The sequence below is a fragment of the Callithrix jacchus genome, chromosome 8 (assembly GCF_049354715.1).
Source record: "Callithrix jacchus isolate 240 chromosome 8, calJac240_pri, whole genome shotgun sequence".
Lineage (NCBI taxonomy): Eukaryota > Metazoa > Chordata > Mammalia > Primates > Cebidae > Callithrix > Callithrix jacchus.
In genome coordinates this window covers 102,065,848-102,093,702 of record NC_133509.1, presented here as the reverse complement: position 1 = coordinate 102,093,702, position 27,855 = coordinate 102,065,848, and the positions used below count along the sequence as shown (strand labels likewise).

General features: G+C 38.0%; 1 protein-coding gene across 50 annotated transcripts in view; it reads right to left on the bottom strand.

Annotated features, from left to right (window-relative positions):
* Positions 1 to 27,855, bottom strand: part of GPHN (gephyrin) — a 689,342-nt gene that overhangs the window by 56,374 nt on the left and 605,113 nt on the right. For 39 of the 50 annotated variants that reach the window (XR_013521272.1, XM_078335184.1, XM_078335182.1 and 36 more), the window contains 3 exons: positions 27,085 to 27,143; positions 25,771 to 25,924; positions 16,747 to 16,868 (listed from right to left, as the gene is read on the bottom strand). Coding sequence is in view for 49 of the 50 variants with exons in the window: in XM_078335184.1 (XP_078191310.1) it covers positions 16,747 to 16,868; positions 25,771 to 25,924; positions 27,085 to 27,143 (335 nt within the window). In the remaining variant the exon portion in view is untranslated. The remainder of the gene's footprint in view (positions 1 to 16,746; positions 16,869 to 25,770; positions 25,925 to 27,084; positions 27,144 to 27,855) is intronic. The other 11 variants (XM_035262060.3, XM_078335179.1, XM_078335180.1 and 8 more) reach the window with 1 other exon arrangement.

Below are 27,855 nucleotides of genomic sequence, written 5' to 3'. Positions count from 1 at the left end.
AATGAAAAAGTAGGATGTGTTTGGTTCACAAATTGGAGGTTCTAAGGCACGGGGCTTTACTCAAATAATCACTGTTCTGTTAAGTCCATCTTGATAATTCTTGCTAAATGTGCCAGTTTTATAAGAATCCAATTTTCTATCTCAGTACTTGTCCTTCATCTGCTTCTTGCTTTAAAATAAAGAGGCAGCTTCACAAATTCGGGGCAGTAAGAGCAGGCAGTTGAAATACAAAACACCAATCTATGACACAGTCAAGCAAGCCCAGGATTTGAGTGGGGTAGGCTTCTGTGATGGCAGTTTTCCAGAAGAGGGAATGCTTCTTAATGATGGGAATTTCACAGCCCACACTTCATGCCTTGAAAGGCTAGAGGGTCTAAGTTGGCAGTTCAGAAGGTATATTGCTGAGCTGTCATAAAGCTGAATACTTAATTCAATAGTTAAAATCAGTTTGAGGAATTATATAAACTCAATTAATGCTGAACTTATTTAAAAAAATTTCGCCAAGTGGACTTTACCTATTTGGGTAATGATTACTGCTTGTTACATTCAAGAAGTAAATTTGTAAGATCTTTTCAAGGCTGAGAGAGCAGCTCCCCAATTTTTTAAATTAAAAGCTTGCTAAATCTGTTTTGAATCTCTCCCAAGAAGCTTTTCTTCAGAAATATAAAATGAACCACCCAGTCACAAAGCTTTACACAGTATATTTTTTGGGGATATGCTTTAGGAATGCAACTCCACCGTCAGTGCCATATTTACTGGTCTGCTCCTATGGTCAAGGCTTTTGGATTTACTTTGAAACCCCCTTGTAAGATTCTTCTGGACTATTTTGTAATTGAAAGTTTCTAGTTTTCATGTAAAGACAGAATGTTATAGGAAAAGATGGCAGGGCTGTCTAATGTAAGTGCTGTGGATATAGTGTTTACCAACTTACACTTTGTCCTAGTATTCATGGAGCTTATCTGGTGGGAAAGAAAACAACTCTGACCCAATTAAGTCATACGAGACAACAACTTCTCAAAGCAATTTTATCAGGAAACTGAGGGAAAAAAAAAGCATTAACAGAGAGGAACACATGTGTACAAATGACCAATATCTTAGTTACTAAGTTCTGGCCGCAACTGGCTTGGCTAGCACATATAGCACTCAGTACTTATCAACTATCTACATTTCTTTGTCTTCAACTCTTCCCCTGCAGTAGCTCACGCTGTCTAGGAGGACAAAAGGAGGCTAATAGGTTATTGAAATGGCCATGGGGAAAAGAAAACTAGGACATCTACTGTCCCATATTTAAGTTAGATCCATTAAAAAATGGCAAAACCTGAATAGACACTTCTCAAAAGAAGACATACAAGCAGCCAACAAACATTATGAACTTATGATTAGGGATATGGTCATTCAACATATACACAGAGAAATAAAAATCAAAACCACAATGAGAGACCATCTCATACCAGTCCAAATGGCTATTATTAAAAAGTAAATAAATAATAGATGCTGGTGAGGCTGCAGAGAAAAGAGAACACTTACACACTGTTGGTGGGAGTGTAAATTGGTTCAATTACTGTGGAAAGCAGTTTGGAGATTTCTCAAACAATGAGAACTACCAATCAAACCAGCAATCCCAACACCAGGTATATATCCAGAAGAAAACAAATAGTCATACCAAAAAGACACATGCACTGTTATGTTCATTGCAGTGTTATTCACAATAGCAGAGACATAGAATGCTCTTCAATGGTGGATTGGATAAAGAAAATGTGGTACATACTGAAGAGAGGGGATTGTGGTTATAAAAAGGCAACGTGATGAATCTTGGTGTTGATGGAAATGTTCTGTACCTTGCTTGTGTCAATGTCAATCTCCTGGTACTGTGGCATTTGCAATACATTTGCAGTATTTGCAAATATTATCATTTTGGAAATATTACCAAGATGTTACCATTGGAGAAAACTGAGTAAGGGGTACAAAGGCTCTCTATTTTTCTCTCTGCCTTCTTAAGATTGTATGTGAATTATTTCAAAGTAAAATTCACTTTAAAAACCCCCCCTCCAAAAAAAGAAAATGTGGTACATATACATAATGGAATACTACACAGCCACAGAAAAGAATGAAATCGTGTCCTCTGCAATAACATGAATGCAGCTGGAGGCCGTTATCCTAAGTGAATTACTGCAGGAACAAAACCCCAAATACAGCATGTTCTTACTTACAAGTGGAAGCTAAACACTGGGTACTGATGAACATGAAGATGGCAATAATAGACACTGGGAACTACTGGAGGAGGGAAAGAGAAAGGAGGGTAAGGGGCTTAAAACCTAACCATTGGGTACTATGCTTACTACCTGGGTGACGTAATCATTAGTACCCAAAACAGCATCACGCAATATACCCATGTAAAAAACTTGCACATTACCCCCTGCATCTAAAATTTAAAAAGTTGAAAATATGTAAATACATAAAGAATGCATTTGAGTATAAGGAATAGAAAGGTACTGCACAACCAAGGCAGAATTACAGCCACTGTGCCTGGCCAATTTTGGATTTCTTTAGTAGAGTTGGGATTTCACAATGTTGGTCAGGCTGGTCTCGAACTCCTAACCTCCGATGATCCACCTGATTTCTGTTTGGTTTGTTTTTATGACTTCTTTCTTTCTTCTTTCATTTCTTTCTTTCTTTTTTTTTTTAGACAGAGTCTTGCTCTGTTGCCAGGCTGGAGTGCAGTGGCGTGATCTTGGCTCACTGAAACCTCTGCCTCCCAGGGTCAAGCGATTCTCCTGCCTCAGCCTCCTGAACAGTTGGACTACAGGTGCCCGCCAGCACACCCAGCTAATTTTTGTATTTTTAGTAGAGACAGGTTTCACTCTGTTGGCCAGGCTGGTCTTAAACTCCTGCCCTTGTGATCCATCCTCCTCTACCTCCCAAAGTGCTGGGATTACAGGAATGAGCCACCACGCCTGGCCCTCACCACCACTTTTAAATCTCTTACTTCTACCCATATGCAAAATCTTACTACCAGAAATAACTGTTGGGTGTATACGGTATTTCTACATATAAATATCTTCCATGTGTATACCATACTTATAAATACATATGTGTTCAGTTGCTATTCAATGTGAGATAAAAAAACATATTATTCTGCAACTTGCTTTTTTCAAATAAAATGTATCTTGGGAAAAAAATAGAAATAGGATTCTGCTTAAAAGTATATAAACTCACATAAATTTGTGTCAATTCAGAATATCTAGGCTTTACTAGTTTCATATTTAAGCTGGGGATATAAGATTTGGTAGTTATTCATTAGCATATGGAATGAAAATGACAGAAAGCAAAGGGTAAGCCATGGGAAGACCTACATTTAGGGAATGAGCATAGGAAAAAGAGCTAAAAAAGCTAAGAAAGAATAGATTTTGAGTGGAGGATGTGAAGATATGGAAATAGTGTGTTGCTCTCAGGAATATAAAATTGTGGTAAAAAGGCCTAACAGCTTGGTTTTCTAGGTATTTTGTGTTTGTATACACATACCATTTTGAGGCTTTGTAATCCAGACAAAGATAATTCAACAGTGACACTGCTGTCTTCTACATAATAAATAGTCTTGAATATTTCTCTTTATTTAATCTCTTTCTTTGTAATTCTAGTTCCAAATTTGAGTTTACATTCTGGAACCTTCTAAAATATTTTTACTACTAGGAATCTGTAATTCCTCAAAAGCAAGATCCACATCTGTTTCAATTTTGTATCTTCAATAGCCTTTGGCTTAAAATTCATAGGAGAAGCAAGGATATCTTACTATATCCTTAATACTTCCTGTGATCCACAGACCTGCAGTTTGGTATCATTTTGGAGCTTGTTAGAGATGCAAAATCTCAGCCCACCCCAGAGTTGTTGAAGTATAATCAACATTTTCAATAAGATCTCCAGATGATCCACAGGTACACAATCAATACTTCCTGGTGACTGATTAAACAATGAGTAAACAAATTGTATTGTTCGCCTTATTTCCAGTCTCCATCATTAGCTTATATGATAAAGCTAGGTCAACTGATCTTTTAAAAATAATCATTTTTCAAGCAATAGGTAAAGGATTCCCAATTTAATAAATGGTATTGGGAAAACTAAGTAGCCATATGCAGAAAGGTAAAACTGGATTCCCTTCCTTACACCTTATACAAAAATTAACTCCAGATGGATTAAAGATTTAAACATAAGACCTACCCTAGAAAAAAATCTAGGCAACACCATTCAGGGCATTGGCATAGACTTCAAGACTAAAACACCAATGGCAACAAGAGCCAAAATAGACAAATAGAATCTAATTAAACTTAAGAGCTTTTGAACAGCAAAAGAAACTATAATCAGAGTGAACTGGCAACCAACACAATCAGAAAAAATTTTTTCAATTTACTCATCGGATAAAGGGCTAATAACCAGAATCTACAAAGAACTTAAACAAACTTACAGGAAAAAACCCCATCAAAAAGTGGGCAAAAGATATGAAGAGACACTTTTCTTTTTTATTTTATTTTATTGCATTTTAGGTTTTCGGGTACATGTGCAGAACATGCAAGATAGTTGCATAGGTACACACATGGCAGTGTGTTTTGCTGCCTTCCTCCCCTTCACCCACATTTGGCATTTCTCCCCAGGCTATCCCTCCCCAGCTGCCCCCACCTCTGTCCCTCCCCTGTTCCCCCCAATAGACCCCAGTGTGTAGTACTCCCCTCCCTGTGTCCGTGTGTTCTCATTTTTCATCACCCGCCTATGAATGAGAATATGCAGTATTTCATTTTCTGTTCGTGTCAGTTTGCTGAGAATGATGTTCTCCAGATTCATCCATGTCCCTACAAATGACACGAACTCATCATTTTTGATTGCTGCATAATATTCCATGGTGTATATGGGCCACATTTTCCCTGTCCAGTCTATCATCAATGGGCATTTGGGTCGGTTCCAGGTCTCTGCTATTGTAAACAGTGCTACAATGTACATTCATGTGCATGTGTCCTTATAGTAGACTGATTTATAGTCCTTTGGATATATACCCAGTAATGGGATTGCTGGGTCAAATGAAATTTCTATTTCTAGGTCCTTGAGGAATTGCCACACTGTCTTCCACAATGGATGAACTAATTTACACTCCCACCAGCAGTGTAAAAGTGTTCCTATTTCTCCACATCCTCTCCAGCATCTGTTGTCTCCAGATTTTTTAATGATCGCCATTCTAACTGGCGTGAGATGGTATCTCAATGTGGTTTTGATTTGCATCTCTCTAATGACCGGTGATGATAAGCATTTTTTCGTATGTTTGTTGGCCTCATGTATGTCTTCTTTTGTAAAGTGTCTGTTCATATCCGTTGCCCATTTTTGAATGGGCTTGTTTGTTTTTTTCCTGTAAATCTGTTTGAGTTCTCTGTAAAATCTGGATATCAGCCCTTTGTCAGATGGGTAAATTGCAAAAATTTTTTCCCATTCTGTTGGTTGCCGATTCACTCTAGTGACTGTTTCTTTTGCCATGCAGAAGCTGTGGAGTTTGATTAGGTCCCATTTCTCTATTTGGCCTTTGTTGCCAATGTTTTTGGTGTTTTGGTCATGAAGTCCTTGCCTACTCCTATGTCCTGAATGGTTTTGCCTAGATTTTCTTGTAGGGTTTTTATGGTGCCACGTCTTATGTTTAAGTCTTTAATCCATCGGGAGTTAATTTTAGTGTAAGGTGTCAGGAAGGGGTCCAGTTTCTGCTTTCTGCACATGGCTAGCCAGTTTTCCCAACACCATTTATTAAACAGGGAATTATTTCCCCATTGCTGGTTTTTGTCAGGTTTATCAAAGATTGTATGGTTGTAGATATGTTGTGTTGCCTCTGATGCCTCTGTTCTGTTCCATTGGTCTATATCTCTGTTTTGGCACCAGTACCATGCTGTTTTGATTACTGTAGCCTTGTAGTATAGTTTGAAATCCGGTAGTGTGATGCCCCCCGCTGTGTTCTTTTTGCTTAGAATTGACTTGGCTATGCGGGCTCCCTTTTGGTTCCATATGAAGTTCATGGTGGTTTTTTCCAGTTCTGTGAAGAAGGTCATTGGTAGCTTGATGGGGATAGCATTGATTCTGTAGATTACTTTGGGGAGTATAGCCATTTTCACAATATTGATTCTTCCTAACCATGAACATGGAATGTTTCTCCATCTGTTTCTGTCCTCTCTTATTTCGTTGAGCAGTGGTTTGTAGTTTTCCTTGAAGAGGTCCCTTACGTTCCTTGCAAGTTGTATTCCTAGGTATTTTGTTCTGTTTGTAGCAATTGTGAATGGCAGATTGTCCTTGATTTGGCTCTCTTTAAGTCTGTTATTGGTGTATAGGAATGCTTGTGATTTTTGCACATTGATTTTGTATACTGAGACTTTGCTGAAGTTGCTTATCAGTTTCAGGAGTTTTTGGGCTGAGGTCATGGGGTCTTCTAGGTATATTATCATGTTGCCTGCAAATAAGGACAATTTGGCTTCCACCTTTCCTATTTGAATACACTTTATTTCTTTTTCTTGCCTGATTGCTCTGGCTAGAACTTCCAGTACTATATTGAATAGCAGTGGTGAAAGAGGGCATCCTTGTCTAGTGCCAGATTTCAAAGGGAATGCTTCCAGTTTTTGCCCATTCAGTATAATATTGGCTGTTGGTTTGTCGTAAATAGCTTTTATTACTTTGAGATACGTTCCATCGATACCGAGTTTATTGAGGGTTTTTAGCATAAAGGGCTGTTGAATTTTGTCAAATGCCTTCTCTACATCAATTGAGATAATCATGTGGTTTTTGTTTTTGGTTCTGTTTGTGTGGTGAATTACGTTTATAGACTTGCGTATGTTGAACCAGCCTTGCATCCCCGGGATGAATCCTACTTGATCATGATGGATAAGTTTTTTGATGTGCTGTTGCAATTAATTTGCCAGTATATTATTGAAGATTTTTGCATCTATGTTCATCATGGATATTGGCCTGAAGTTTTCTTTTCTTAATGAGTCTCCGCTGGGTTTTGGTATCAGGATGATGTTGGTCTCATAAAATGATTTGGGAAGGATTCCCTCTTTTTGGATTATTTGGAATAGTTTCAGAAGGAATGGTACCAGCTCCTCTTTGTGTGTCTGGTAGATTTCGGCTGTGAACCCATCTGGACCTGGGCTTTTTTTGAGTGGTAGGCTCTTAATTGCTGCCTCGACTTCAGACCTTGTTATTGGTCTATTCATAGTTTCGGCTTCCTCCTGGCTTAGGCTTGGGAGGACACAGGAGTCCAGGAATTTATCCATTTCTTCCAGGTTTACTAGTTTATGTGCATGGAGTTATTTGTAGTATTCTCTGATGATGGTTTGAATTTCTATGGAATCTGTGGCGATTTCCCCTTTATCATTTATTATTGTATCTATTTGGTTGTTCTCTCTTTTCTTTTTTTATCAGTCTGGCTAGTGGTCTGTCTATTTTGTTTATCTTTTCAAAAAACCAGCTCTTGGATTTATTGATTTTTTTGAAGGGTTTTTCGTGTTTCTATCTCCTTCAGTTCTGCTCTGATCTTAGTTATTTCTTGTCTCCTGCTAGGTTTTGAGTTTTTTTGATCTTGCTCCTCTAGCTCTTTCAATTTTGATGATAGGGTGTCAATTTTGGATTTCTCCACTCTTCTCATATGGGCACTTATTGCTATATATTTTCCTCTGGAAACTGCTTTAAGTGTGTCCCAGAGATTCTGGTATGTTGTGTCTTTGTTCTCATTGGTTTTGAAGAACATGTTTATTTCTGCCTTCATTTCATTCATCCAGTCAACATTCAAGAGGCAGTTGTTCAGTTTCCATGAAGCTGTGCGGTTCTGAGTTAGTTTCTGAATTCTGAGTTCTAGCTTGATTGCACTATGGTCTGAGAGACTGTTTGTTCTGATTTCAGTTGTTTTGCATTTGCTGACGAGTGCTTTACTTCCAATTATGTTGTCAATTTTAGAGTAGGTGTGATGTGGTGCTGAGAAGAATGTATATTCTGTGGAACTGGGGTGGAGAGTTCTGTAAATGTCTATCAGGTTTGCTTGTTCCAGCTCTGAGTTCAAGCCCTGGATATCCTTGTTAATTTTCTGTCTGGTTGATCTGTCTAATATTGACAGTGGAGTGTTAGACTCCCACACAATAATAGTGGGAGACTTTAAGTCTCTTTGTAAGTCGTTAAGAATTTGCCTTATATATCTGGGTGCTCCTGTATTGGGTCCATATATATTTAAGATTGTTAACTCCTCTTGTTGTATCGATCCTTTTACCATTATGTAATGACCTTCTTTGTCTGTTTTGATCTTTGTTGCTTTAAAGTCAATTTTCTCAGAGATGAGAGTTGCAACTCCTGCTTTTTTTTGCTGTCCATTTGCTTGGTAAATCTTCCTCCATCCCTTTATTTTGAGCCTTTGTGTATCCTTGCATGTGAGATGGGTTTCCTGGATACAGCACACCGATGGGTTTTGGTTTTTTATCCAATATGCCAGTCTGTGTCTTTTGATTGGTGCATTTAGCCCATTTACATTTAGGGTTAATATTGTTATGTGTGAATTTGATACTGCCATTTTGATGGTAGCTGGCTGTTTTGCCCATTAGTTGATGCAGATTCTTCATTTTGTTGATGCTCTTTGGCATTTGGTATGTTTTTGGAATGGCTGGTACTGATTGTTCCTTTCTATGTGTAGTGCCTCTTTCAGGAGCTCTTGTAAAGCAGGCCTGGTGGTGACAAAATCTCTGAGTATTTACTTATTTGCAAATAATTTTATTTTTCCTTCACTTATGAAGCTCAGTTTGGCTGGATATGAAATTCTGGGTTGAAAGTTCTTTTCTTTAAGGATGTTGGATATTGGCCCCCACTCTCTTCTGGCTTGTAGCGTTTCTGCTGAGAGATCTGCTGTGAGTCTGATGGGCTTCCCTTTGTGGGTGACCCGACCTTTCTCTCTGGCTGCCCTTAGTATTTTCTCCTTCATTTCAACCCTGGTGAATCTGATGATTATGTGCCTTGGGGTTGCTCTGCTTGCGGAATATCTTTGTGGTGTTCTCTGTATTTCCTGGACTTGACTGTTGGCCTGCCTTGCTAGGTTGGGGAAATTTTCCTGAATAATATCCTGAAGAGTATTTTCCAGCTTGGATTCATTCTCTTCGTCACATTCAGGTACACCTATCAAACGTAGGTTAGGTCTCTTCACATAGTCCCACATTTCTTGGAGACTTTGTTCATTCCTTTTTGCGTTTTTTTCTCTAATCTTGGTTTCTCGTTTTATTTCATTGAGTTGATTTTCGACTTCTGATATTCTTTCTTCTGCTTGGTCAATTCGGCTGTTGAAACTTGTGCATGCTTCGTGAAGTTCTCGTGTTGTATTTTTCAGCTCCTTCAATTCATTCATATTCCTCTCTAAGTTGTCCATTCTTGTTATCATTTCCTCAAATCTTTTTTCAAGGTTCTTAGTTTCTTTGCATTGATTTAGAACATGTTCTTTTAGCTCATGGAAGTTTCTCATTACCCACCTTCTGAAGTCTGATTCCGTCATTTCATCATCCTCATTCTCTGTCCAGCTTTGTTCCCTTGCTGGTGAGGAGTTTTGGTCCTTTGTAGGAGGCGAGGTGTTTTGGTTTCCTCCTTTTTGCGCTGGTTTCTTCCCATCTTTGTGGGTTTATCCACCTGTCGTTTGAGTAGTTGCTGACTTTTTCATTGGGTCTCTGAGAGGGCACCCAGAATGTTGATGATGAAGTATTTCTGTTACTTCGTTTTCCTTCTAACAGTCTAGCCCCTCTGCTGTAGGACTGCAGAGGTCCACTCCAGGCCCTGCTTGTCTGGCGTACACCTGAAGCAACTGTGGAACAGTGAGGGGTGCTACCAGTTTCTTCTTCTGCTATCTTTGTCCCAGAATGATGCCCACCAAATGTCAGTCTGATCAGTCCTTTTTGAGGTGACTCTTTAGATATACAGGGGTCAGGGAGCTGCTTGAGGAGGCGGTCTGTACTTTATAGGCACTCAAGTGCTGAGCTATAAGCTCCATTGATCATTCAGGGCGGTTAGGCCAATACGTTTAAGTCTGCTGCAGCAGAACTCATAAAACCCCTTTTTTTCCTCAGATGCTCTGACTTGGGGAGTTAGAGCTTTCTTTGTGAGTATCCATTGCACCTTCCTGCCCAGCTAGGAGGCAGTCTAGTCACTATTTGCCTGTCGAGTCTCCATCCTGCTGCTGCAGGCACTGCCCTGTTGGTGGAGTCTCTCTGTTATGGAGGGTTGCCTCGGCAATGGCAGGCTGCATCAGCAATGGGAGTGTACCTCAGTAGGGGCGGTATGCCATGGTAATGGCGGACGCCCCTCCCCCACCGAGCTGCACCGTCCCAAGCTGCACCATCCTGGGTTCAGCTGTGCCTGCAGTGAAACTCTCAACCCCGAGCGTTTCAAATCGCCATTTTGTTTGTCCCTGTGGGGGTGGGACCCGCCCAGCCTGATCACCTGGCTCCCTGCCTCAGAGCCCTCTTTTTTTTTTTTTTATGTTTAATGGTAGACTCTCTCCCAGGTGTTTCAGTCGGCTGCTGATACGGCACTGGGATCTGTGTGATTTCCCGTGAAGCTACCCACTGCACCGGCTCAAACGTCTCTTTCTGGTAATCTCCTGGTCTGGCTTACTGTCCAAGTCCCATTTAATCAGATGGATATGCTAATCTGTCCTCCCAAATCTCAGACTGCCGGTTTAACAGGGTATCCAGACCAGTGCGTTCTGTGCGGAGTGCCGCTGCACTGCGGCGCCGGCTGAAACAGGCTGCGCAAGCCTTAACAGCTGCGCTGGCGTCCCGTGTATCTCCTATACCTGGGAATTTCCCCGTTCTGTGGGCAACAAAGATCCGTCTGGAAATGCGGATTGAACTCACCCTCTGCGTCTTCACTGAGAGCTGCAATCCTGATTTGCTCCTACTGCGCCATCTTGGCAGTCCCCCCAGGGGCGAGACACTTTTCAGAAGAAGACATTTATGTAGCCAGAAAACATATGAAAAAAACCTCATCATCACTGATCATTAGAGAAATGCAAATCAAAACCACACTGAGATACCATCTCACACCAGTTAGAATGGTGATCAATAGAAAATCAGGTATTGTATACCTCTGTATTACTATGGGCTGGACTGGTCAGAGAGAGTTTTATAAATCTCTAGTTTCAAGCTAGAACTTAAAGAATGAGTAGGATTTACATAGGAAAAAGAGTGTGTGTTAATCCAATCCAGAAACAGAATGAACAAAAGTAGAGACGTAGAAACAAATACTGTCTAGAGAATGCGAAATGAACAACTACTCAGGTTAGGCCAGATTGAACCTGGAGTGGATGTGGAGAAATAGGAACATTTTTACACTGTTTGTGGGAGTGCAAATTAGTTTAACCATTGTAGAAGACAGTGTGGCGATTCCTCGAGGATCTAGAAATAGAAATACCATTTGACTCAGCAATCCCATTACTGGGTATATATCCAAAGGATTATAAATCATTCTATTATAAAGACACATGCACATGTACATTTACTGCAGCACTGTTCACAATAGAAAAGACTTGGAACCAACCCAAATGCCCATCAATGATAGACTGGATAAAGAAAATGTGGCACATATATACCGTGGAATACTATTCAGCCATAAAAATGGATAAGTTCATGTCCTTTGCAGGGACATGGATGAAGCTGGAAACCACCATTCTCAGCAAACTGAGACAAGAACAGAAAACCAAACAGTGCATGTTCTCACTCATAAGTGGGTGTTGAACAATGAGAAGACATGGACACAGGAAGGGGAACATCACACACAGGGGCCTTTTGGGGGGTTGGGGCTAGGGGAGGAATAGCAGGGGGTGGGGGATTGGGGAGGGATGGCATTAGAAGAAATATCTAATATAGATGACAGGGTGATGCATGCAGCAAACCACCATGGCACATGTATACCTAAGTAAGAAACCTGCACATTCTGCACGTGTACCACAAAATTTAAAGTATAATAAATAAAAATAATAAAATAATAGTTTTTTATGTCAATTCTGCAGAAAGATACCCAAACAAACCAAAACACACCCAAACTTCAAATTTAACTAAATTGGGTAGTTCTGCCTAAATTGCAAAGACTTTCAAAATCTGGCTTCAAATTTCTACACAATTTACCTGTCTTAACCTTCTACCTGAACCTCTTGTTCTAATCAGTCTGGCCTACCCTGAGTAGCTGTTCATTTTGCATTCTCTAGACAGTATTTGTTTCTACGTCTCTACTTTTGTTCATTCTGTTTCCTGCTTGGATTAACACACTCTCTTTTCCTATCTAAATCCTACTCATTCTTTAAGTTCTAGCTTGAAACTAGAGATTCTTAAAACTCTCTCTGACCAATCCAGACCATACTAGTACACAGGTATACAATACCTTGTCTTTATAATGGTAGTAGAGAATTATGGATTGTCAATCTCGGGAAATTTAAATTCAGTTTTTATCTTTGCCACTAGTAGTATAATGCTGAGCAAGTTACGTAACATCTTTTGGGTTTCAAAATCTGTCTTTCTAAAGTAAAAGACTATAAGAACTCCAATAGTACTGTGTTCCAAACGGTGTGAGAAAACATATCTTAGGAAATGTATTTTAATATATATATAATGTTTATGAATTAATAATTTTCAAATATAGCTGTTAATTCTTAGGTATTTGAAGCATCCCTCTTGTAATCTTCATAGTACTATTACATTAAACTCTTTTTAAATAAGCAAGCAAAGGCCAACTAGTCCAACCTACTTCAAAGAGTTACAAAATCTTACTCTTCTATTTTACATTGATTCTCAAAATTATGGCAGGGGAAAAGAAAAAGAACTGAGAAACAGAATCATATAGAATTTAAAAACCAGGGCCAGGAGCGATGACTGACGCCTGTAATCCCAGCACTTTGGGAGGCCAAGGCGGGTGGATCATGAGATCAAGAGATGGAGGCCATCCTGGCAACATGGTGAAACCCAGTCTCTACTAAGAAATACAAAAATTAGCTGGGCATGGTGGCATGCAACTTTAGTCCCAGCTAATTGGGAGGCTGAGGCAGGAGAATGGCCTGAACCCCAGAGGCGGAGGTTGCAGTGAGCCGAGATTGTGCCACTGCACTCCAGCCTGGGTAGAGTGAGACTCCATCTCAAAAGCGAACAAACAAACAAAACCCAAAAAAACCCAGACTCAAACCTTTTTTAATGACACAAATAGAGCTGTCACTTTCTACCCTTATCTGTCATAATTAAGGTTCTGTGCTTATTGACATTCTTTTTTTTTTTTTTTGAGATGGAGTTTTGCTTTTGTTGCCCAGGCTGGAGTGCTGTGGCCCAATCTCAGCTCACTGCAACCTCCGCCTCCCAGGTTCAAGCAATTCTCCTGCCTCAGCCTCTGGGATTATAGACGTGCACCACCATGCCTAGCTAATTTTTATATTTTTAGTAGAGATGGGGCTTTGCCATATTGGCCAGGCTGGTCTCCAACTCTTGATCTCAGGTGATCCACCTATCTCGGCCACCCAGAGAGCTGGGATTCTAGGCATGAGCCACTGTGCCCAGCCCTTATTGACATTCTTTAGCTATTTCTCTCTCTGCTTTAAACATCAGGTACAGTTTCTCCCATGATTCTGCTTGTTTCCTTGGAGAGCTTTACCCAGATACTTCTGTGTAACAATATTTGCTTTCTTTAGCAAAAGGCTAAATAGAAGAAATGAAGGAGGGCAGCCTTCATAGAGTATCAATAGACTGTAGATTAAATACCTTGTTTTCTTTACTAAATTCCCAGCACAGATTTCCATTAGAACAATTATAAATTCTTTCCTCCCACATTCCACCTCTGTATTCTACACTATTTACTCTGGACCTCTTCAATATAGCACTCTAAGACTAAAAAAGCCTAGATCTGCATCCTTTTTTTTAAAAAAATTGTTCTCAGTTTAACATAAGGTATTAATATCAAAAAAAGGGAATACACTAGAGATTTGTACATTCACTGAATTGCCTTAACTTGTTTAGAGTTTTATTGTTCTTTATACTTTTTTCAAAGTATATTTTGGAGTTAAATGTAATACCAACAATATTAGGAAATATCCACCATAAATTAACATTGTGGACCCCAAACAAATATCAGCATACCAACATGTTAGTCTTTCAATGATGTTTTGGCCTTTAGAGTACTTCAAGATAATGGCAGTATATATAGTATATTAAGTAACCTCTTTTTTAAAAAATATAAAAGTATAACAGTAAAAGGGAGAATGGACAGAATGGACAGAATGGTAGTCCTGAACAACTTAGGGTAAAAATAATTTAAAAGTTCCCTTTTCCCTTTTGATATTTCTTAGAGCTCATTCATGCACTTAGAGGTAGGGCCAGAGCCATTGGTAGGAGGGAAATAACCCTAAGAATCTGGTGTTTGTTCCATGAAGTTTCAGGCCTGCTTGCCTCATCTTTGTGTTTTCAAACTCTTGGATTTATCCCATCTCTTCTGAGAGGCTGACTTTGGTCTTTGAAAAAGCTATATCTGCATAGGATAGTTTTTAGGTACTTGTATCTGAAAGGATAGGTTACTGCTCAGGCCCAAATTCAAATAACTGGCTTTGTTTTTCCCTTTCCTTCCTTTTTTTTCCTTTTCTAAAGTACGTTATTTCTATTCCCTTCCTAGGACTAGGGACCTGGACAGGGTGATGCTAGGTAACCTGTATGCTGGCTTTACTAGCATGGGCTCTAAGTTGGCTGGTTAGTTACTGATGAACTTTTTTTTTTTGAGATGGAGTCTTACTCTGTTAGCCAGGCTGCAGTGCAATGGTGTGATCTCAGCTCACTGCAACCTCTGCCTCCTGGCAGCTAATTTTTGTATTTTTAGTAGAGATGGGTTTTACTATGTTGGCCAGACTGGTCTTGAACTCCTGACCTCAAGTGATCCACCCGCCTTGGCTTCCCAAAGTGCTGGGATTACAGGCGTGAGCCACCACTTCCAGCCAAACTTCTTTAGAACTAAACATCCATGTAAATATGAATGGTGAAGATTTTAAAAAGAATGACATTTGAAAATGCATCAGCTTCTACTCCAGTGACCTCAGAGAAAGAAAAAAAAAATCAGAAGGAAAGAAGAGAAGTTCAAAAGTTTACATGACATAAAAGCCACTACCTTTCAGGTTAGTGGCAAGGTGCTGTGTCCAAGGTTTAGACAAGGGGTGTCCAATCTTTTGGCTTCCCTGGGCCAAATTAGAAGAAGAAGAATTGTCTTGGGCCACACATAAATATAATAATGATAGCTCATGAGCTAAAAAAAAAAATTGCAAAAAAAAAAACTCTCATAATGTTTTAAGAATGTTTACAAATTTGTGTTCAGCCACATTCAAAGCTATTCTGGGTTGTATGTGGCCCATGGGCCAAGGGTTGGAGAAGCTTAGTTTATTTGTTTATTTATTTATTTTTTGAGACAGAGTCTCACTGTTGCCCAGGCTAGGGTGCAGTATTGTGGTCTCAGCTCACTTCAGCCTCTGCCTCCCAGGCTCAAGTGATTCTTATGTCTCAGCTTCTCGAGTAGCTGGGATTACAGGCATGCTCCATCATACCCAGCTAATTTTTTTATTTTTTAGTAGAGATGGGGTTTTTCCATGTTAGTCAGGCTGGTCTCAAACTCCTGGTCTCAAGCAATCTGCCCACCTTGGCCTACCAAAGTGTTGGGATTATAGGTATGAGCCACTGCGCCTGGCCTGGACAAGCTTAGTTTAGACTGTGTCCAGTTTGAGCCTAAGATAAAGTTCATAGCATGCCTTGTCAGAGCATACCTTGTGAATGGTAGGTCAGAACCTCTTCAAAAGCACATTTGAGTTTTGGAAAGGTACTCATGATAAGGGAAGAAAGATCCATGCTTAATAAGGTCTACTCAGTGATGAGGTAGTGATAAGAGAGAAAGGGAATTATGGGTGATGGATACATCATGGCTATTTATCACTCAGATCTGTCTCTTAGCCTTGTCTCCACTGGGTTGATGTTTGAGTATTACTAAAAGCAGGTGTAGGTCTATTGAACTGGGAAGAGTTTGAAAGATAGCCAGGCAACAGTGTTGCATGATACTGGGATGTTCAGAAAATGTAGACTTGCTTTTGATCACATGTGAGACAGCACTGGAGATTCACAGAAATACTTAGAAAACTTAGCAGAGGGCTGAGTTAATTCAGTAGATGGGGGTAATATGCTCTTAAAGACGAGTAATTATAGTCAATGTGCTTCCCTTTGTATTTTCAAGTAGGTGAAGCCTGGAGAAACAGGTTACATAAAGATACAAAAATCAATACAGAAGTCATAGAAAAAATTGTACTTAAACCTCAAATAAATAGGTAGTGCTAATTTTGACAATCTTGCTTTCTCTTCTTACCTATGTTTTTCTTGTCTTTCTTGAAAGAAGTAAAAATGTGAATCAGAATAATGCCATCACCATCAGCTCCACTGGGATAAAGCCAACACTATTACAAAAAGTCCTATGAAACCTAATACACCTACAGGAAAGTAAAGTATTTCTCTTGCTTTCAGAGGCATTCCAAGAAATCTTTATCTCTAAAGGACACAGATACCTCCATAATTCTTTGGGTTCTGAAGAATGAGATAAGTGAAAATTATCACATTAAGTTTCTGTCTCTTTAGCAGCAACTCCATGTAGTGAGTACTCCAAAAACTCATATTTGTACAATAAAAACTTTCCAGAATAACATCCAACACTTACTTGTCTCCTACAATACCTAAGTTGATTGTGGGGTAACCATGTTCCTGAATTGTTGCTAGAAGAGTTGAACGATTGCTGTCTCGAATCTTCCCTGGTAAGAGGTCATCTTCAGGATTTAGCAGCTACAAAGCCAAAAAAACCACTACAAATTATTCTATTTGGATAATGTTGCATATTTCTAATAAAAAAAGATCTACTAAACAGAGTTTTTAGCACATCTAGCACCTACAGCAGTATCTGGCATTTTGAAGATGAATGCCCAAAGGATTTTTTTTTTTTAATTGAACTTTAGGTTCTAGGGTACATGTACAGATCATGCAGGATTGTTGCATAGGTACATACATGGCAAAGTGGTTTGCTGCCTTCCCCCTGTCACCTATATCTGGTATTTCTCTCCACGTTATCCCTCTCGATGCCCCGCTGTCCCTCTCCTAGTCCCTGCCAACTGACTACAGTGTGTGATGCTCCCCTCCTTGTGTCCACGTGTTCTAATTGTTTAATACCTGCCTATGAATGATACCATGCGGTGTTCGATTTTCTGTTCTTGCGTCAGTTAATAAATATCGAAATTATAGGAGGATGAGAAAATGTTCAGAAAAGTCAAAAAACACTCAGAAATTTCACTGGTGATTGAACTGCAGGCCAAATATCCTACCAGGTTTCGCTCCAATTGGACAATAATGCTCTGGAGATACTGGGCCAAACTAAATAAAACAATTATCTTTTTTTCTCCCAATATTATTTTTCAATTTGTCTTTCATTGGGAATATTTAAGGTATACATTGTGTGACATGATATCCTTAAGTTTGAACAGAATAATTGTTTATCTTTTCTTTTAAACTTTTTGGTCTATTTCCTGAAGTGGGGTCAACAGTATCAAAGAAGTTAAGCTTATATGAAGGAGAAGACGACAGATGTTTTGTCTCTGATACTAGCAAACTTAATACTTAGCTACATGTACACACAATTCCATTATTCTGAACTGAATTAACCTTTAGAGATTTAATATCTACTATGTCTATGAAGAAAATTAAAGAAGCTTATTTTATCTTAGGAAGTTCCAATGAGGTAGTCAGATTGTATAGTTGGAAGAGCTTTGGGTTAAGACAGGGTTCAAATTCAAGTTGACAAAATTCATTGTCTTAATTTTCTCATTTATAAAATATAGTAATAATAACTACTTTGCAAGGTAATTGTTAGCATTGAGATAATGAACACTCAATTTATGCAGATAAATGTACAATAAATGTGATTCTCTTTCCTTTCTTTATGACATATGATGTTGAAAGAAACCTACTTTCCTCCCAATTGTTCTCATATTGTTACCCCTATATGCTAGTACAGATGAAATTAGTTTATAATGTGAACACAGACTATTAAATTATGAAATGCCTAAGAGTAAGGGGTCCTTAGCACACACACATTCTTACAGCAATTTATGTATCAGTTTTAAGATATGCTTTTATTTCAGAAATTTTAAAGTAAAAAAAAAAGTACTTATTTGAAGTGAGAAAACCTGCACTACTAATTTAGAAGGTTAAAGGCAAGCCTGCACATTTAAAATGTTTAATATACTAATATGGCCAACACCAGAACTTCATATATGAATTCTCCCAAACAGTAACCACAAGCCCCTAATCTTCCTTCAGACTCATGTGGCTGGACTTTTGACTTTATATTGGAAAAGTAGTAGTTTTGCAACCAACTGTCCCCTTCCAATAGACTACAGGAAAAGTCTGACCATCTTATTCAGTGTCACCAGGGAGTCTTCCCTTCAAATACTGTACTAATTTAACTTAATCAGATGCCATGTGACATTGCCCACTTTCATTCTTACTCACTGGCAGTGCTTAGAAAATTGCTATTGCAATGTTAATATAGATTAACTTTCTGATCTTAATTAACACACAGTTATTAAAGTGATTATCATTTTATAAGGGGCAAGGCTTGCAGTTCTTTAACTCCATTAATCAAACCAGTTGCTTTAGAAAGAAAACTGGTTATATCATTTTTTTTCAAAGCAGGGTGCTGACCATTAACTAAGTAAGATTCCTCTGTTATCAGGGTGTTTTCTTTGCTATTCATAGTCTTCTCTGTTATTTTGCTGCAAACAGTTCCAGAAATAACAGATAATTAGAGATCACTGGAGAACCAGGTATTTGTCTGTAAAATTGACATAATGAAATAATAGCTAGTTAAATGAGGGTGTAGGATTTATAGTGCATTTTAAGTAATTTCAAAGAAAACAATACGGAATTAAATAGAAGAGTATGAGGCTAAATATACTAGAATAAACTCACAACTTTCCCTTTTGAAACTGAATCTTATTTTCTGTTATACTTCCAGTCATCTTGGGAATGATGTCTGAACTTTATCATAGTTTCAAAAGAAAAACAAAGTAAAACAAAACATAACCCATCATTTCCATATCAAGTCACCAAGTTCAATTTCCTATTTTTGGTACTATCAATGGTGCCACTATCTTCCCACCTTTTTTTTTTTTTTTTTTTGAGATTGAGTTCTACTCTGTCACACAGGCTGGAGTGCAGTGGTGCATTCACAGCTCACTGCAACCTCTACCTCCTGGGTTCAAGCAATCCTGCCTCAGGCTCCCGAGTATCTGGGACTACAGGTGCATGCCACCACGCCCAGCTAATTTTTGCATTTTCAGTAGAGACGGGGTTTTGCCACATTGGCCAGACTGGTCTTGAACTCCTGACCTCAGGTTATCCACCTGCCTCAGCCTCCCAAAGTGCTTGGATTAGAGGTGTGAGCCACCACACCTGGCCACTATCTTTCCACTTTTTAAACATTTAATTCTCTTTTTCTCCTTTGTAGTCCACTCTTTCCAAAGGCCTCAATCATTAAGAATATTTTAATCCATCTCTTCCTTGACCCTACATTTTCATTCACTCTCTTACTACCCCCCAAAACAATTCTAAGCATTCATTATATTATGCCTTAATTTCGGGGAAAGCCTTATAACTGGCTGCCTGGCCTATAAACTATTTCCGTCTGAGAAATAAAACAGAAACCTCAACTTGCAAAACTATACCATTATTTGCATAACAGCTAAACTGTTCTAAACCAAGACATGTAACTTGAACTACCTTAAGTTAAATTGCTTTTAATACAAGCTTGTTCAGATCTATATACTTTAAGATAAGCTCATGGGCAACTTGTTTTAACAGTAACTCCACATGGACTCATATGCTCTGAAGATAAGACGGATTGTGATCCACCAATTCGGCTATCTTACAGATTCTGACCAGTCTCTGCCCAGACCTTGCTTAATAACTTCTACCTTAAAATTACCCCATGATCAACCCTAGTCCTCAAAATCCTATAAACACCCTCATAAAATTTTATGACTTCCCACTTGTGAAACATTACTGCGACTCTGTTGAAGGGTAGCAGAATATGCCATCCCAAAATATGCCACTTTGGCATAACAATTATTTTTGAGCTGAAGGCACTGAGAAGAAAAATATAAGAAAAGGTCTCTGCCTTTTTCCTATTTGCTAAAAGTAGGACATCTTTGGACACGTAGCCTGCAGATGGCGCCAGAAGAATTTATATATCAAACTTTATTAACTAGCCTTTAATCTATCATTAGTTTCCCATATATTTGCTTTCCCACAAATTGCCAGCTCTAGAGACTCAAGGTCCTTTAATTTTTGTGCGTGTCTCATCACTACTCCAAGAATGTATTGTTCTTTGCTGAAGATGCTATTTTTGTTTTGTTTTGTTGTTTTTTAATTTTGAAGATGTTATTTAAGCCAGACTTCTCAGCCATCACTTCAGGAGATACTAATTTTCCCTTGGGTATCTCCCCCCATGTATACATGGGAGATCATTATTCCCAAGATGTCACATCATTACCAAGATGACTGGAAGTATAACAGAAAACAAGATTCAGTTTTAAAAGGGAAAATTGTGAGTTTATTCTAGTATATTTAGCCTTATACCCTTCCATTTAATTCTGTGTTTTTTTTTGAAATTACTTAAAATGCCACATAGGTATACATGTTAAGTAACTTCTGTTTTTGTTGTTGTTGTTGTTAATTGTCTTTTATAGAGGTCACAGGTAAGAACTCATAAGGGTAGAAGAAATATTATTTTTTCTTCCCCAACACTGTCAAGGTGATGTTTTCTTTTGCTCGGAAACTTTAATATAACCATTTTGTATGATTAACAGGTTTCCCTGGTGGTCTTTGTATTAGGATTTTGGTATTATGAAAATCCTATCAAGACTTAGGTGGGAAACTTTGCCACCAGTTTTATTATTGGTTATACTATATTTCAGTGAGGTCTCTTGAGCCCTTTTGCTTGGGGGATTCCTTGTCTATGACGCTTAGATAATTCCAGCCCTTGTTTTGAGTTCTGATTCTTTTTTTGTTGAACTCCCAAAGACAGCTGATACTGATTTTGTTGTAAGTATAAGGTTTCCAGAATTGTTTGGCTATCTGATTGGATGTGTACTAATTTTCGTTTTTCTTACTAAAGGTCTGCTAAAGTATTGATTTGAAACTGGCCATCCTATCTGTCAACTGGCCACATTGTTGTGTGCCTATAAGAACTTTTCTTAGTTTTGCCTATGAGAAACTGGCTTTGGGAGAAATTTCCTCTCTACCCATTCTAGCTTGCTGATTTTTAGAGTTAGCTGTCAGGGGTCCAACCTTTACTGTAGAGGACTTTAGATACACTATTTAAGTGCTATTTTTCCCTTTTGAATGACCATTAGCTAATGAATTCATAGGTTCATTTAATAATAAACTTGCACTATCTCCAGGCGTAACTCTGGCTTCTGTTTTTTCTTTCACAAATTTAACTTACTAAAAAGCATAATTTCATCAAGGACAACTTGGAATTGCAGTGGCCATTTTGAAGTACTTTTGATATAGCTACAATTATTCACTTAAAAGTACTTCTAGAGACTTAATCTGATAGTCTTGAGGAATTATCAAGGGCCTAAGATACTATTTGAACTGGTTGTAATGACTCTCCCTTTCTTTCTCATGTACTGAAATGGGTTTGCTTGCATTTAAGACTTTTCCCTCTTTTCAAAGAGAAGATGATTAGACATTCATCGTGGTCAGCTCTTTACATATTTGTGGTAATCATTTCACTTGTTTTCTCTGTCGTTTGGAAACTTAACTTATTAATTGATCAAAACTCAATTCTGGCTATTATGGACATACCTTAGAATACCAGATAGTTCAGATAAATAGATCTAACACAAAAGGGAGAAAAGTCAATGAGCTCTTATGAAGCATGTTGCTGTTCCAAATAACTTTTAATAAAACTCTGGGGGAAAAAAAGAGGTTTAACTGAGAGTTATGCTAATTGCCTTGCTTACTAGATTATAAGATAAGAAGGGAAGAGAAACATTCAGAGCTTTTAAACATAATTTAAGGAGTCTTTAAGAATTTGTTTTGGAAAAACAGAGGTCTACAAATTATATTAGAAAATAATTAATATAATATTTCCATTAAGATGACTCTGGACAGATTTGACTGATTTAATAATTTTGGCTTAAAACTGTTCTGTGAAGCAGCCATGGTAACATGAGCCTGTAGTCTCAGCTGCTTGGGAAGTTGAGATAGGAGGATCACTTGTGCCTAGAAGTTTAAGGACAGCTTGAACAAAATGGCAAGACTCTTTTTATTTCTTTTTTTTTTCTGAATGAGTTTTCCTTTTTTTAAAAACAATTATTTCAATAGCTTTTTGGGGAATAGGTGGCATTTGGTTACATGAATAAGTTCTTTAGTGGTGATTAGTGAGATTTTGGTGTACCTGTCTCCTAAGCAATATACACTGCTGTTTTTATTTCTTCTTTCTCTCTCCTTCCTTCCTTTTTCTCTCTTTCTTGCTCTCTCTCTCCCCTCCCCTTTCTTCTTCTCTTTTTTTTTTTTTTTGAGACAGGATCCTGCTCTGTCTCCCAGGCTGTAGTGTAGTGGTATGGTCATTGCTCACTGCAACCTCTGCCTCAGCCTCTTGAGTAGCAGAGACTACAGGGGCATACCATTGTGCCTGGCTAATTTTTGTATTTTTTGTAGAGACAGGGTTTTGCCATGTTGTCCAGGCTCGTCTTAATCTCCTAGCTTCCAAGTGATCCACCCATCTCAGCCTCCCAAAGTGCCAGGATTTGAGGCATGAACCACCACAGGTTGCATATCTAAATCTTAATATGCACAGTTTGTTGAAATCAACAAATATCTAAACCAGCTATTCCATATTAGCTATAGTTGATAACTATATCCTCAATTTTGAAAAATTCCTGGTCTTTAACAAGCTCATACAGCAACAAAATACTGGGCAGGGTTTAAGGAGTATACATAGACATCTTGTATGGCATTCTTTGGATTGCCAAGGCAACTGTACTGCCTACCAATATGTCATATGAGATTCAAGAAGTGGACATATGTGAAAGCATATATATCTTTAATTTTTTTTTTTGAGAGGGAGTCTCGCTCTGTCACCCAGGCTGGAGTGCAGTGGCATGATCTCAGTTCCCTGAAACTTCTGCTTCCTGGGTTTAAGCAATTCTCCTGCCTCAGCCTCCCAAGTAGTTGGGACTACAGGCATGCACCACCATATACAGCTAATTTTTTTATATTTTCAGTAGAGACGGTGTTTCGTCATGTTGCCCATGCTTGTCTCAAACTCTTGATCTCAAGTGATCTGCCTGCCTTGGCCTCCCAAAGTGCTGCAAAGTGCTGGGATTACAGGTGTGAGCCACCATGCCTGGCCTGAAACCATATGTATCAAAGGCAACTAAAACCAACACTTAAGGGAAGTTTGTACTGTGATTGGGTAAATTATGGCCTTGCCACATTAAGTGCAATTTCTTTTGCCCTCTCTGAAAATAAATAATTATTATTTTTTGCTATTGTTTTCTGGGTGTCTGTGAATCTCAAGCCTTCAGGAGAGATAATATGCTTTATTCATCTCTTTTATCACCAATTTCCAGTATAATGCCTGGCACAGAGGTACCCAATTATCTGTTGAACAAAACTAACCTATAGAGTCATAATGAAAACTAACTTTGAATGGGAAAAAGGGAGGAATGTTGAGCTATATGGGACCAGAGATTACAGAATTTAGAAGCATTATTCTCTTGGAAAACTGTGGTATACTTAAATATAACTGGCCTGTTTAAGTAGGGGAATGAGTCATGTAGAACTAGTCAAAGCCTTTTCAAGAATAATAAGCTCTATGGGGGCAGAGAAGTAAGATTACAAACTCTTCCCTAGATTTCATGATATAAGTACCATCTCTATTCTCACACCATCACCTTAGCCTACTTCCAGTAAATAGTTTTAAATGAATGTAAAAGGTAACTTAAAAAAAAAACTAACAATATGCTCTGTAGGATAATTGAGAGAATGAGTCCAGCCCTACAAAAGCTGGACTCATGAGAGAGAAATATGAGCGATATAACTTAAACAAAATTTCCTATTCACTAAATAGTTATTTATGAGTGTGTTAATTCTTATTTTACTTAACTTTGAGAAAGGGTCTTACTCTTTCACCCAGGCTGGAGTGCAGTGGTGCCATCATAACTCACTACAGCCTTGAATTCCTGGGTTCAAGTGATCTTCCCTCCTCAGCCTCCCCAGTAGCTAGGAGTATAGGCATGTGCTACCATGCACAGCTATTTTTAATTTTTTAGTAAAGGGAGGGTCACACTATGTTGCCCAGGCTGGTCTTGAACTCCTAGTCTCAACTGATCCTCCTGAAGTGTTGGAATTACAAGTATAAGGCACCATGCCTGGGCCATGAGTGTGCTAATTCTGTTTTGCTTTCTCAAACTCCATGAACTTACTTGATGTACAAAGCATGTAAGTAAATCATAAAAGAGAATGGTTCAATGAGTTAGCCAGTTTAACAGAAATTTATTTCTGATGCTAAATATAATGTTATTTGGTCCTAAGGATATTAAAATCATCACTGTGTAGATCAAATTAAAAAGAATGTTTGTTTTCTGTCAACTGATAATTTTTAGAAATGACTAGTACATGTATCCTGGGAAGTAAGCACATCTGGAATGCTGATTTAGCTCTCCATTAGCAAAATAAAATAGTCCATTGTTTTGCTCCAACCAAAAGAACTATAAGGTCCTAAAATGACCTTTGAAAATTTTCATTTCCAAGACTTCAAGAAATTAAAAATAATGATGGGTTTATTTTCAGAACAAAGAGATTTTAAAATATACCATTAATTTTTCTTTAATAGTAAGGTCAGAGGAATTATTAATACTTTAAAAAATCTCAATAGTTTCTGATTCTTCTATAAGGTTTTGAGTTTCCAGCAGATTCACTTTTTAATATTCTCCATTTGACCTTAGAGTTTCTGACTGAAGTTTTGCACAACCTAAGCAAAACAGGCAATAGGAAGTTTTTCAAGAGTTCTCAGAAAGAGATGGACTAAATTCTCTTTTCTAAATCAGGAATGAAATGACATTTCAACCTATTCTGAATACCATGCCACTAGAGATGCTGTAGAGAGAGAGAGAGAGAGAGAAAAAAAAAAAAAACCTGATTATCAAGTCCCTCTTGGTGATTAAAGATTACATGGAACTTTTCACAAGAAGTGCTAGCCATGATGTCCTGATTCACTGATACTTACCACACAGAAGTGGCCTATCATTTCAACAGCAGGATGGGCACAATTCATTGTCTTAACAGACAAAGTACTGAGTTTGCATAGTTTAATATCTATAGCTAGCAGCTAAAATTCTTTGTTTATGTATACTGAATATGTGAAAAGGCCATTGGTTATAATATTTCATTCTAGTAAGTAGAAGAGGACATTTCATAATACATATTTTTTTTTACTGGTTCTTCCTTGTTCTCATATTCTGAACTTGAAACTATCCTAAGGCCAATTTATTGTTCCCTCTTATAAGAATGTGGACCCACTGGTATGATCTATAATATACAACATTCTATTTACAACACAAAACAGATGTCAGAAATACCTTTACCTTACAGGCCCTCACCCCACTTTTATTTTTAATACCTCATTCCCTGTTGACATGACTGCAACCACTGGAAACTTGTTAACTTCAACCTCTGTGACACCTACAGTTGCTAGAAGACCAATCTCTGAGGGGCCCATGTGGGTTCCTTTGGCCAAAACACATTCCCCTCTTTTAATGTCATGGCCGATGGGTCTGAAAGTCAAAGCAGAACCATAAACAGTGTGATTAAGAACATTTTCTCAACTAATGAGGGAAACTTTAGTGTCAAAAAAGGAGGACATTCAAGAGGAGAAAAAAGTCAAGAAATAAAGTAGTAGGAAAATAACGAAATGAAGGGATTCTAAAAATCCTATGCTTTTTTAATTTTAAAAGTTGAATCACACAACAGAAAACAGAAATAGGATTGGATTATATTACGGCTAAAGAAGAACCTGTTACTTCATATTTGAAATTTTGTTTTCTTGAGTACCTGTGAAGAAAATTACAAATTGTTTTGTGCTACATTATAGTAAAACTACCCATTGCAAACTTTCTTTGATAAGGCAAGAATCTGTATCAAAATATCTAGGAGCATTGATGATAAGAGGTCCACAGCTGGCTAGCTTTGTAGCAAGGAGAATGATGCCAATGAGGTTATGGTCATAGAGCTAATTTCCACGTAGGTCGGTCCTGATCTGTGGCCACAGAGGTACATTCACCTTGGTGTGCTGCCATAAGGATGGGAGAAGTGTAGTTTCATTACAAAGGGACGTTCAGCAAATTAGTATTAATGGAATCAAGGTAAACATATTCCATTGTAAGAAAAATAATTTAAGGTATACACACTATTTATTATAGGACAATAGCCTCCTCTTTGTATATAAAGAGGAGTAGATTATTCCCGTATTATTGGTGCTCAGTAGAGCATATGCTATAAGTTAATTGTGTAAATACCCAATTCTTGGATTATCTGAGTTAATACCAAATTCTGGATTACTTAGGGATGGGATTGGGTAATTCAGGATTATCTAGGAGTAGAATTAACTGTAGAATATGTAGGCTCGTGACTTTACCTCTTTCTCATCTTGCCTTTGACTAACTTGCTTTTACTGTCCTTCATTAAAAAGTAGGTAGGGCAGAGATGTGAAACAGAATTCATTTTTCTTCTTGTTAAAGCCCTGAAAATTAATGGCTAATTGACATGGGAACATATTTAGTACCCAGGGTTTCCTAAATAAATGATCATGTAGAAACAAAAGCCAGCCAAAAATAAAATAAAATAAAATAAAATAAATGACTGAAGAGAGATGGGTGTAAAAAAAAAAGAAAAAGAAACAAAAGTGGGCTATATATTGTATGTGTTTTGAAGTTACCTGATATCTTGGCCTGGCCGAGCTTGCACCAGAATTCGCACTTCAAGTTCTTCAGTGCCCTATAATAAGAGCAGATTATGTAATTTCAAACAGAATTTCTGAGCAGTAGAATTTAGCTACTCAGATACTTTTACCATCAGATAGGCCTAGGACATACACAAATATAGAGAAACCAAAAACTATTTGCTATACCTTTTGAAAACACTGAATTTCTAACCCAGGTTCCTGAAAAATTAGAAGGTTTAGTACCAATAAATAAATTTTTTTTGCTCTAATTTTTATGTTTTTAAAAAATGTACCAATTGTAAAGCAAGATTTAATATTTGAACTAGTACATTATATATATAATTTATATATTTATATATTATATATATATGTAGATGGATATAGATGGCTACCCTAATGAAGTGTGCATGGAGATAATATCTTTCTTCTCTTCCCATGAATCATGAGTTTAATACCATGCCAAGGTTACCGAATACCTGCAGAAATTTCAGTAAAGGACTTATAGTTTGCCTGGTAGTAGATTTCTGTACATTAATGGCAATAATCAGTTTTACATTTTTGGGCTATGAATAATACTGTGACATTGGAACTGTGTCTTGTCATCTGGTAGAGTCTACGGATGCATGTGTTCTGGATTTCAATGCTCTGCGGGCTTCCCTGATGCCAATAAATCTGCTTAGACAGTTTTAACAGCAGGCAATGTGGTCTCTTTCCCAACAGTTGAATTTTATGTCTTGTATGTGGAAAGGTGATTAAAAAGAAAAG